The 12,381-nt window shown below is 34.0% G+C and overlaps 1 protein-coding gene across 1 annotated transcript; it reads left to right on the top strand.

Annotated features, from left to right (window-relative positions):
• The first annotated feature begins 514 nt into the window (after positions 1 to 514).
• LOC106740914 lies at positions 515 to 2,386 on the top strand. The gene is made up of 4 exons (XM_014612381.1): positions 515 to 658; positions 975 to 1,094; positions 1,363 to 1,458; positions 2,363 to 2,386. The coding sequence occupies exons 1-4, from the start codon at positions 515 to 517 to the stop codon at positions 2,384 to 2,386; spliced, it is 384 nt and encodes a 127-aa protein (XP_014467867.1).
• Positions 2,387 to 12,381: the final 9,995 nt, after the last annotated feature.

The following is a 12,381-nucleotide window of genomic DNA, read 5'->3' as shown; positions in this document are numbered from 1 at the left end:
ATCTCTCATTGCTGATATGTATCTAGTCGATTATTGTACCATCATATTTACTATTTTATCCTGTGAATTAAGAAGCCTCCGTATTTTTTCAAATGCTGATTTTCTTCTATTATTCTATTCCATCGAACGAAATAAAAGGCCCAAATGTGTGTATTTCTCCAATTGCTCAGTTTCGTTGAAGCAGTGAAGTAATCGCGCAACGGAAGGTAAGTAATTGCCGTTTGCGCACCGCGGATGTTTCTTTTCTCATGTTATTATTCGCAATATGTACACGTACGATGCCGATCGATCCCCTCGACGCCTTTACAATTTTCTCACTTCCCCCTTTAAATGTAATCGTTTTTCCTCGATATGATATCGCTCGGTAATGTCGCGAAGGTGCACCTAAAAAATACGACAGGTATGAATAGTTATGAGGACCTTGACCAAATGGTCGGTCGAATAAACGAGACGAAACTTTGAACGATTGCGACGTGTCAGACCGCGTTCAGTCTGTCTGCGTACTTCGAAGTAAATGGAACACCCCGAGGAGCGTTACTATAAGCTCAACCGATTCTTCCTGATGGCTAGCGGACTATGGCCTTATCAAAAGGCGAGGGACGCTCTTGTGATGAGAGTCCTAATCACTGTCGTGGAACTGTCAACGATGTTAGTTGAGGTACTCGTGGAATTTTATTCTAGAAGTGTGTGTTTGATTTGTTTTATATATATATATATATATATATATATGTATGTATGTATGTATATATGTATAATTTTAATCAAGTGTTTCTTACACATATTTAACCAATAAAATCAATGAAATTTATTTTCACGAATACAGTAATACAGAATTTGTAAGACAACGTTATAAGGTAATCAAAATTAAATGTTTTCGTAATTATGCACATTTATATCTGCTAAAATTTCCATTTCCTGTATCTTTTCCCAATTAATTAAAACCTAAAAAAAAATGTGTTTCGTTTTCTTTTCAGGTGACTAGTATTCTTACATCAGAGATTACAATAGATTACTTGGTTGATTTGTTACCAATACTCATACCTGTACTGGGTTCATTAATTCATTTACACACTCATATTATACAAATGGACAAAGTAAGTTCAGTCCACATATATATACTTACCTAAACGTTCGTTGAGTCAAATTATTGGGATCGAATTTATTTCACGTTCGACAAAAAACCGGTTTTTTTCCAACACAGAGATATTATCAGCGTTATTGGTGAACATTGGTAAAGTATGATGGTCAATGACGATTATTAGTTATTTTATGAGTAATCTATATAACTTCTGTTTTCTTTCGAATCTATTTTTTAATACATTTATCGCGCGCACATTCACAAATTCTTTCGCTTTCGTTTAGCTTAAAGAAATGTTCAACCATATGTGGGAAGACTGGAAGTTACAAATGACAAACGATGAGGTGAAAATCATGCACAAATATGCAGAGATTTCGAGAGTAACATCGTTTTATTTCATGCGTAAGAGAAAAACTAGATTTCGACTTACTTACAACAGAAAAAGGCGCGCTTCTTTTATATCTTCTCCTCTGTTCATAAAATTGAGATTGCAGTGCCGTGTATAAAAACCAGTGACGCCTTCTTTATAATTAACCTTCGAATATATCGCTTTCAATGAACAATAAGTAATATTTCACTCTCATGATCCAAATTTTAAAACGCCTTCAAAAAATCGGTATCATATAAATTAAGTTGGTTTAATATTTCCTAAGGATGACTATTGTTTCACTGTAATGAATTAATTTTCTTTCAATACTATTCTTAAATTCTTCCTCATATTTTTCATAGTCAATGCAAACTTTTCGATGTTCTTTCTTTAATATTTTAATTAAAGATTATCAGCAAGCTTTTACATTGCGCACGATAATATTATTGTGTCAAGCCGAATTTCCGAAGTTGACAATTATACATACTCCCTGTTAAAAAAAAAAAAGGCTCACGTATTATATATATGAGCACGAGCGTGGCGCAGCAGACAGCGCACTGGTCTACTATGCAAGCGGTCACGGGTTCGATCCCTGCAAAAACCAAAAATATTGTGCCTGTGTCTCTTCTTGAAAAGAAGTGGCAACCTGTCAAGAGTATCTTTGCCATGAACGCCTCTCTAAAAATTTGCTGTTTGGAACCGTCGTTAAACTGGTAGGGCCCATATGCCTGTGTATAATCAGTGTACGCACCACAGGCATATGAGAGAGGTCACCACACTTCTGAAAAGAGGCACAGGACTTAGAAAGAAAGAAAATTATATATATAGATTTAAAAATATGTTAAATTGTTACATATTTCGTTAAATAATGTATGTATATTTTGTTACGAAATTTAAGTTTCTCATGGATTTTTCAGTTCAGTTATCTGGAAGTTTCTTGATAAACGTAGTACATTTATATGTACCGGACATTCTTGATATTATTTCGCCTATGAACGAGTCCCGCCCCCGAACGCTTTACTTTAAAGTCAATTACTTAATCCCACCGGAGCAAAACATTAACCTCATTCGGTTACACATAATCTCCGCGATGTTTTTCTGCATGATAGTCCTCATTTCCAGTCTCACACTGATTGTAGTTGCTGCGCAACACATATGTGGGATGTTCGAATTGCTCGGGTAAGATGCCTACTTGCGCTTGATTGCTGTTTGCGAAGAAGCAGACGAATTGTGATTGACCAATAAATAGAAAACTCCACAACTTATCCAATAATTATTTTCTGAAATACGTGTACGCTGTATCTCAATGAATAAAGAAAGAAGGGCTCGGGGCATAAAGCGAACTCTAAGGTTTTAAACAAGTTTTAAACATATTAAAAATAAATTAATCAACTTGGTTTTAAACTAAACTATTCTTTGGACTATACAGTGTAAGAGAAACACAAGTTTTATAGTGAAAGATTAATTTAAGAGGACTAAATCATTATTTCCTAGCAGCATTAACCTCATTATACTTCTTTATAGAACGTTTCATAAAATTTGTTTATTTTCCTAACATTAACATTCAAAGCTTCTTAAAAGTGATTTAGAACATGTAATATATGTATGAAGTAACTGCATTTCTGCAGAAGTTAGGCCAAAAATTCTTTGTTCCGTATTAACTACATAATCACAAAAGCTTCTTTTCTTGTTCTTCTTCCCTAAATATTGTTTTAAAAGCACTTATATTTGAAATTTCGACTACTTTGTCACTTTGCTTTTCATTTTGTTGACATATATATCGTTCTAAACTCGTTTTAGTGACTACAAATATAGAAACTTTATAACAAAAACTTTGCGATAAACCATTTTTTGCGTTATGTCCCGAAATGTATAAGTTCATATTAAATAATATAAAACATTACACAGATATTTGCACATATTCCTTATTAATGTGATAAGAAAAACTTTAGTAACATAAATATATTTACAATAAAGAACAGAATTTTATAATCGCTTAACTTATGCAAATATATAAAAAACCTGCAATTCAGTTTCTTTCATATCACAGCGGACGCATTAAATAATTTGCATCATCTTTCATCTAAAAATAACATGATAACTGATAACAGCACGCAATAACTGACATAATCTAACAGTAATTATTGCAAAACATTTAATTACACAGCTATATATCTCTGAAAAAAGTTATACTATTATGCCATTATGCTCCGTGATCCTGCTATGCTCCAGGTTCCGTTCCTATATTAGTATTTCACAATATTTTGCCTCTTCGTCTGGTTTTCCGCGGATAATAATCGATTGAACCTTGCGTTTACCTCGAGAAGAATATCGTTCGAGTAGGTTCGACCAATATGATGAGAATAATGCTGATGAATTTCGGCAGGTATCGTGCAGAACATCTATTTTACGTCGATGGGAATATGAAGGAATGCGATTTAAATAGTAATAAAAAATTAATTTATTCGAAAACGGCCATTTTCATACGACTACATCACAACGTTATACAGTTCGTATTTTTATCCGACACAAATATATTACCTTAGATTAATATGTCATTGCCATTTTCTTTCTTTTCCTTTAATGAGCAATAGATGCAACGAAATATGATCGGAAGTAAAGGAATTGAAAAATTGACGATAACGATAACCTCTTGGTACATTTTGCTCTTATTCCATTCTTAAGCCTTAAATAGGCGCGTAATTTTTTCGGCGTAAATAGACACGGGGTCAATTTGATATACATTTTAATTTATATGCATCCACTATTGCATTTTCATATATCTGTGAATAAAATTTTTTTAAATGCCGAAGAAATTATATCTTCAAACTTTAAACTTAATATTGTAATATTTATTATTTATATTAGCTATAGCCTTGATTTATTGTTATTAATAAATTGTTAATTAATTATTATTAATAATTATTTGATAAAAGTAACTTACATAAGACAAAATAAAATGTGTTAACAATATGCCGAAATAAACAGCAAAAGTTATATACGTGCTAACGTGGAAATCAAAGTAATCTAAAAAGTAAATCAACTGCTGTTTGTAGCTCAGATTTTTGACTGTATTGCTGCTATTTCACCAAAAATAAGCGATGTAGGAAAGTACTGGAAGTGCTAGTATCGCAGAAAAAGAAACAATAAACATTCATTTGTTCATATGTCTGGGTCAGTTCGACCCTCACACATCCACTTACGTTTAATAATTGAGGAAAACATGACCATATATGTGGAGTACCGCGTATTCCATTAGATACTCTAATTGCATGATCGGAAATAAATCATATTTAAATCATGCCAAGAAAATTAACTTACACGACCTTTTTCCACGTTGCAAGATTCATTGATGTAGTCAAACACGTTCATACTCTATTGCTTCTATTGGACTTAATGGGAATGGTGCTGATGCTGACACTTACATTAACGCAGGTATGTTGATGGCGGAATTATGTCAATAAAACGTAATCAATATGTCAAAACAATTTCTTTCAGATAGCTTCCGTTTCCATTGACATGGAGCGAGCAAGTTTATCCATCTTTTACGCTATCCCACCATTATTGTATCTCTCCTTATGTAATTATTTGGGTCAACAAATCATGGACAAAAGCACAAATTTATGCCACAAAATGTGAGTATTATACAATGTCGTCACATTTTTATAACATCGTAAATAATAAATATTTGATAATTTTGGATCTAGGTTTGATTAAATAATATTTTGACGAATGTAATCATTAAGTTTTCAATTAAAAATGTTGAATGTTAACGATGCTATTGTACAAAATATAAATTGAAGTCATAATATCGTCTTCTCTTCTACGTAAAATTTTTTAATGTAAAGATATGACGGTATATCTTTAAATAATAATTATATCTTTATAGATAATATTCAGTCTCCCTCTCTTTCTCTCTCTCTCTCTCTCCCTGCCTCCCTTCCTCCTTCCCTCTCTCTCTTTCTCTCTCTCTCTCTCTCTGTTCTTGGTCGAATTATATATTTTTCCTTTGATTTATTTATATTGTTCGACCCGATCGCTCGTGAAATTACAATTACATTGCACAGGTACAATAATGAATGGTACGATATGACAGTCGCGCAACAAAAGCCACTCCTATTAATAATGAAGCGATGCTTTCAACCGCACGTCTTGACTGCCTGCAAGTTTTATGTGATGTCGTTACCAAATTTAGGAAAGGTACGTGAATAACATCCGACATATGATATGTGTCATTATCATGATGAGTGGGCAGTAAAAGTCGTCCCGTCTTCTTAAGATACTTCAGGCGACGGTCAGCTATTGCATGTTCATCAGACAATACTAAGGAATCTTGTTGCGCGTAAAAGCGACGCTGAAAATGCGAGGAAACGTTATTATGTTTCAATCATTTTCGATTCGTTGAATGACCTCATTTGCACAACGATAGAGAGAGAGAAGAGTTATCGACACGTTTTGTAGGCAAGTAAATGTACACGGTGTCAATGTGAGATATAACGAATTAGATGAATTTCAATTTTTACGCGACGTAAACAGATCTATTCTAGAACGTGATAATGTATAGCACAATGTTTAACGAGATGGTGTGGACCAGAAGCGAAGCGATGCAAAAGTGGTCCATCCCACTCAAATACAATGCAATTATAGTTGATATAATAAATTAGTTCATAAACATATACAAAAGTTCTAGTAAACCCACGAGCATAATTTTTTTCGGCCATAATCACTCAAAGACCTGTGCGACGATTATTTTAAATATAATAATTCGCTCGATTCAGTGTTATTTGTTCACTGTTATATTTCTAGAATTGATTCGTAATTTGTCATCATAAATGACGTAACTTGCACTATGTTTCACGATACCATTGCTGATATCGAAAAACCGAATTACACTGAGCCTGCGGATACAACAAATCTTACGTTATGTTTCGTACATTTCTAGAGTGTTGTTAAGTAGATTTCCTGGTTTTGGGAAACAGATTCAGGCGTATTTTTAGTAATCTTTTTATGCATAGAAATTATGATATAGTTAAAAAACGGCATATCGTTAAAAAGCACATTCAATTAGATTTAAATTATATAAAAAAAAATTTGTTTTTTTATCTTATTCTAATTACGTAGTTTGTAATGTAACGAAGTTAGGCCTGCACTACGAGCCCAGTTGAACGGTAGACAAGATAGAAGTCGTGCCGTTAAAAAATGGGCAGAAAACAAAAAAATATTTAAAAAACGAAATAAGCACCTCAAGTGTTCGGGATCGTTTACATAAAAAAAAAATAAAGTGACCATTCCCGGATTAAGCGCTTACATCATTCGTGACGTTAGTCCGGTCGACTATCGTTCTATCACTTTACGATTTTATCTTGTAAAATAAAAAGTCTCATAATTTTTTCGATTGCTGTTTTTCTCCTATTATGCTATTTTACTGAACAAAGTAAAAAACCTAAGTATTTTTGCAATTGCTGAATTTCTTTCTTTACTCGCTCTTCGTAGGATGACAAATATCAAACATCAAGTGTTTCATCGAGGTGGCGAAGGAGGTAATTGCCGCTCTCGTAGCGCGGATGTTTCCTTTCTCATGTTATTATCCGCAATATGTACACGCACGCCGCCGATCGATCCCCTCGACGACTTTACAATTTTCTCACTTCTCCCTTTAAATGTAATCGTTTTTCATCGATATGATATCGCTTGGTAATGTCGCGAAGATGAAAGAAAAAAATACGACAGGTATGAATAGTTATGAGGACCCTAAACAAATGGTCGGTCGAATAAACGAAGCGAAACTTTGAACGATTGCGACGTGTCAGACCGCGCTCAATTTGTCTGCGTACTTCGAAGTAAATGGAACATCCCAAGGAGCGTTACTTCAAGCTGAGCCGATTTTTCCTAGTGGCTAGTGGGCTATGGCCTTATCAGAGTACGAGGAGCGCTCTTGTAATGAGAGCCTTAATCACCGTCGTGGTACTGTCGTCCTTGTTCACTCAGGTAGTTGCGGAATTGAGAAGTATTATCTAAGTGTAACCTTATTCCAGTGACACAGCTGTTTAATTGTAAGATTATCCAGTTGGAAGAATCCTCGACTGTATGTATCTGTGCGTGCGTGCGCGCGCATGTTGTGTGTATGTGTGTGTGCGGAAGATTTCAATTCTGTATTTCAATATATATATATATATATATATATATTCAATATATATATATATATATAATGTCAATCAAGATTATCTTATACATCTTACTTCATAAGGGGTACCGTAACACATGCAGAATTTGTAAAACAACAGTATAAAGTAAATATTAATATTTTTATATAATCGCGTGTACATTAATATGTACTGTAATAATCACATTTATCGTGTCTTTCCCTAACTAATCACCAAAGTGTTTCGATTGCTTTTTCCTTTAGACGGCGAGCAGTCTTACATCAGAGATTACAGTAGATTATTTCGTTGAATTGTGTCCAGTATTTATGCCTACACTGGGTGCGTTGATTCATTTGTATGCGCGCGTCATACATATAGATAGAGTAAGTTTGGTCCATATACATATACATTTCCAAATGTTTGTTTAGTCAAAAAGTTCGACTCGATTATATTCCTTGTTGAACAAAAAACGGTTCTCTTCTAAAATAGAGATATTGCCGGCGTTATTGGTGAACATTGATAAAAGATGATGGATTACGATAACGATTGGTTGGTTCATGAATAATCTGTTTTCTAAATGTAATAAAATTAAATTTGATTTAAGAGTCAAATCGAACTTTTGAATTTTGAATAAACCAGTATTAACCGTCTGCATGTTTCTCTTTCGAATTTATTATTTTCTAATATATTTATCGCGCGCCAGTTCACATGTCGTTTCGCTTCCTTTTAGCTTAAAGAAATGTTCGACCATATATGGAAGGATTGGGCGTTGCAAAAGACAGACGACGAGGTGAAAATCATGCACGAATATGCTGAGAATTCAAGATCAATGTCGTTTTATTTCATGCGTAAGAGAAACATTAGAATTCACTTTACCTACAACAGAAAAAGACGCGCTCCTTCTCCTCTGTCCATAAAGTTGAAATTGCATTTCTGCGTGTGAGAAGCAATGACGTTTTCTTCATTATCAACTTTCGCATATGTCGCTTTCATCGCACACATGCAATATTTCACTATCTTGATTTCATCTTTATAGCACATTCATTATATAATCGGTAACATTAAATTAAACTGGTGTGGTATTTCCTGAGGGTGATGTATAACTAGTATAGTGCAGAACTCTAATTCAGTGCAGAATTAATTTGCTCCCGATATTCTCCTTAAATTATTCCTCGTATTTTTTTTATATCCACTACAAATCTTTCTATGTTCTTTTTAATATTTTAAATAATTGAAAATGATTCGCTAGATTTTACATCGCGCGCGTTGATATTATTATATTAAATCGAATTTTAGAAGCTTATAATTACATATATAATGAAGAAATAATCCGTAAGTACGTTTGTAATTGCGTTCACCTTTCTATATCCTTATGTACGATATCCTTGTACGTGCTGCCATCTAAGAACTTCCTTGAAGATATTAAGGATCGATATGTCCTTTATTAGTATTTAATTTAGAAATATTTTAATTTTTGCGATGGTATTTTTTTCGAAATAGCGGGAGAAATAAAAAGAAAGAAGATATAGTTCACAATATAAATATTAACACCCAATTTTGGAAATCAAACACTAACGTAAAAATTATGTCAAAAATGCATTTCTTCCTATTTAGGTTTTTTTTTAAAAATGCGCACATGTGTTATATATGTATAGTTTTAAAAATATATTAAATTAAATTAGTATACAGGGTGATTTTTAAGTAAGTACATAAAACAAGCCAAGGAATATCTCCTTAAATATTTTGCATTTAATTAGGAATCACCTTGTATATTTCATTAAATATATATATATATATTTTTTTTGTAATAAAATTTACGTTTTTATGAATTTTTCAGTTGAAATTTTTGGGAGTTGCCTGATATACATATTATACTTGTATGTGCCGGACATTCTTGACATTATATCGCCCATGAACGTGTCCCGTCCGCGATCCATTTACTTTAAACAGAATTATTTTGTCCCTACGAAGCAATATATTTCTCTCATTCGGTTACATTTAATGGTCATAATATTTTTCATCGCAATAGTTTTCATTGCCAGTCTCACCCTGTTTGTAACTGTCGCGCAACATATTTGCGGGATGTGTGAATTACTCGGGTAAGATGGTTCCTCGCGCTCGATTGCTATTTGCAAAGAAGCAGACGAACTCTGATCCGCCAATGAGTAGAAAATTCCATCTCTATTAATTATTCTCTGAAATACGAGTACGCGTTTGCGAGACGAGTAAAGATATTAGCATTTCTCCGTCTCCTTTGGCTTCTCGTCTGGTTACTCGCAGATAGTGATCAATTGACTCTACTTACGTTTACCGCGAGAGCAATATCGTTTGAGTGAACTCGACCGATACGATGAAAGTAACGCTTATAATAATTTCGGCAGGTATCGCGCAGAGCGCTTATTTTGCGTCGTCGAGAATACGACGGGAGACGATTTAAGTCGCAAGAAAAAATTCATTTACAGGGACATTGTCGTTTTCATACGACTACATTACAACGTCATACAGTTCGTAATTTTATTCGACACACGCGTGTTACTTTAGAGCACTGTTATTTCTTTTCTCTTTCTTTCACGAGCAATCTATGCGATGCAGCGATTGTCGCTGGTGAACGAATTAAAAAATTAACGACTAGGATAATCGATCAATGCAGCTCGTTCTTATGCCATTTTTAATCAACAAAAGCCTCATTAATATCAAATCAAATTACATTTCTCATAAATTACGATTTTTTTTTTACCGTTACTTTACTGTTCAAGTAATGAAAATATGTTTATACGCGATATGTCACATTTCTTATTAAGTATTTTAATTACACCGGAAGTATATAAATAATATAATAATAATGAAATAATAATATCTAAGTCATGTCGCGACTATTAACGTAAACGACTTTTTCCCACATTGCAAGATTTGTTGATATAATCGAACGTGTTCACACTCTACTGTTTCTAATGGACTTCCTAGGAATACTGACTATGCTGTCCTTTACGTTAACGCAGGTATGTTGATAGCGGTATTGCGTCGATAAAATATAAAACGATGTGTCAAAACAAGATCTTTTAGATAGTTTCCATTTTCGGTAACGCGGAACGAGCCAGTAGATCCATCTTGTACGCTGGCGGGCAAATATTTTATGTCGCTCTGTGTAATTACACGGGTCAACAGATCATAGACAAAAGCTCTAGTGTATGTGATAAAGTGTAAGTATAAAGTGTAAGATACACCTCGATAATACAATTATCCATCACTTCTTATCGAAATTAATCGTGATGCACAAGTTTCAAGTCGGATGTAATTCTTCGATTTAATATTCATTTATGCCGTTTGGTTCGATTATACGTGACATAAAAATCACACAGGTACAACAGTGCATGGTATGAGGCGATAGTAGCGCAGCAGAAGCTACTGCTGCTAATAATGAGACGTCGCTTCAAGCCGCTTGTCTTAACCGCCTGCAAATTTTACGTAATATCTTTGCCAAATTTAGGAAGAGTAAGTGAAGAACACGTGACATACAATTCGCGTAAGGATGGTGATGTACGAGGGCTAATGGACGTTTCGTCTTCTTGAGGTACTTCAGATGACGCTCAGTTATTGCATGTTCATCACACAATTTTAAGGACAATCCCGTCGCGCATAAAAGCGACGATGAACATGCGAAACGTTGTGTTACGCTTCAGTGATTTTCGTTTCGTCGAATGTTTCCGTTTGCACGACGAAAAAGAAAAGAGTCATCGGCACGTTTTGCAGGCAAGTAAATGTGTGCAGTATGAATGCGCACTGAGAAAAAAGTATAGTTATTTTTATGGACAACAATATCCATTTTTTTATTTTAACCATAAAAGTAGTAGTAGCAACATACACGTAAGATTATTATCATTATAATAACAATTATTAGAAAAATAGTTCTCTTGATTATTTTAGTGGTTAATCCATTTTGGGTTAGGCTGTAAAAATACTGAAATCTATGAGATCCATGTGCCGTTTTAGGGTACCTAAGAAACTCCGAAAACCTAAAATCAGAATTTTCCGATCAACCATTTTTCCTGGAAAATATTCGGAATATCTACCTTGAGTGACACCTAGCGTACACCTGGTAAATCATATCGTACTGAGAATCATCATTTTCGACGATTTGACCTTTGGCGATAATATCTCATCAGTTTTTCAATTTTTTATTTGTTGTTACTTTCAATTAATTAAAAAAGTGAGGCAATGAATTAAAATGGTATGTTTTGCAAGATTATTTTCCGTCCCCATCTATTTTTTTTTATTTTTATTATTTTTCATCCCGCCGGGGGGATGATAGGTGGTGGTCAGGTGAAATTATTTTCTGAAAGGCAAAAGTGCAAACTGTATTTCATTTACAAGATTTAGGCCAGAATCTATCTTTTCCTTTAGATAAGAAAATTTTTTTTAAACAGATAAATTTGCTGTTCCAATACAGGAACAGAGAAATCAAATCGGTTAAAATGAAAAGAAGATATTGCTGTCTCCGAAAATAACAATATTTTCCTCTCAGTGCGAGATGTAATGAATGAGGGATTTCAATATGCGACACATATTGACGCGACGCGTCGATCTGTTCTAGAGCGTAATAATGTAAGGAAACATTTTACGAAACGAAGCGTGGACGAGATGTGAACCGACGCAAATGCGGAAACGAGCTCACTAAAGTGTCATGCAGTTAGTTTGCCAGTAATAAAGTAGTTCATCAAATTATACACGAGTTCCAAGAAACCCGGGCATAATTTTCCTCGTTGATAATCAACCGGAAACGCGTGCGACGACTA

Source organism: Dinoponera quadriceps, unplaced genomic scaffold, assembly GCF_001313825.1.
Source record: "Dinoponera quadriceps isolate SergipeBrazil2010 unplaced genomic scaffold, ASM131382v1 scaffold169, whole genome shotgun sequence".
Classification (NCBI taxonomy): Eukaryota; Metazoa; Arthropoda; class Insecta; order Hymenoptera; family Formicidae; genus Dinoponera; species Dinoponera quadriceps.
The sequence above is the reverse complement of the archived record's forward strand: the minus strand, read 5'-3'. Positions and strand labels throughout refer to the sequence as shown.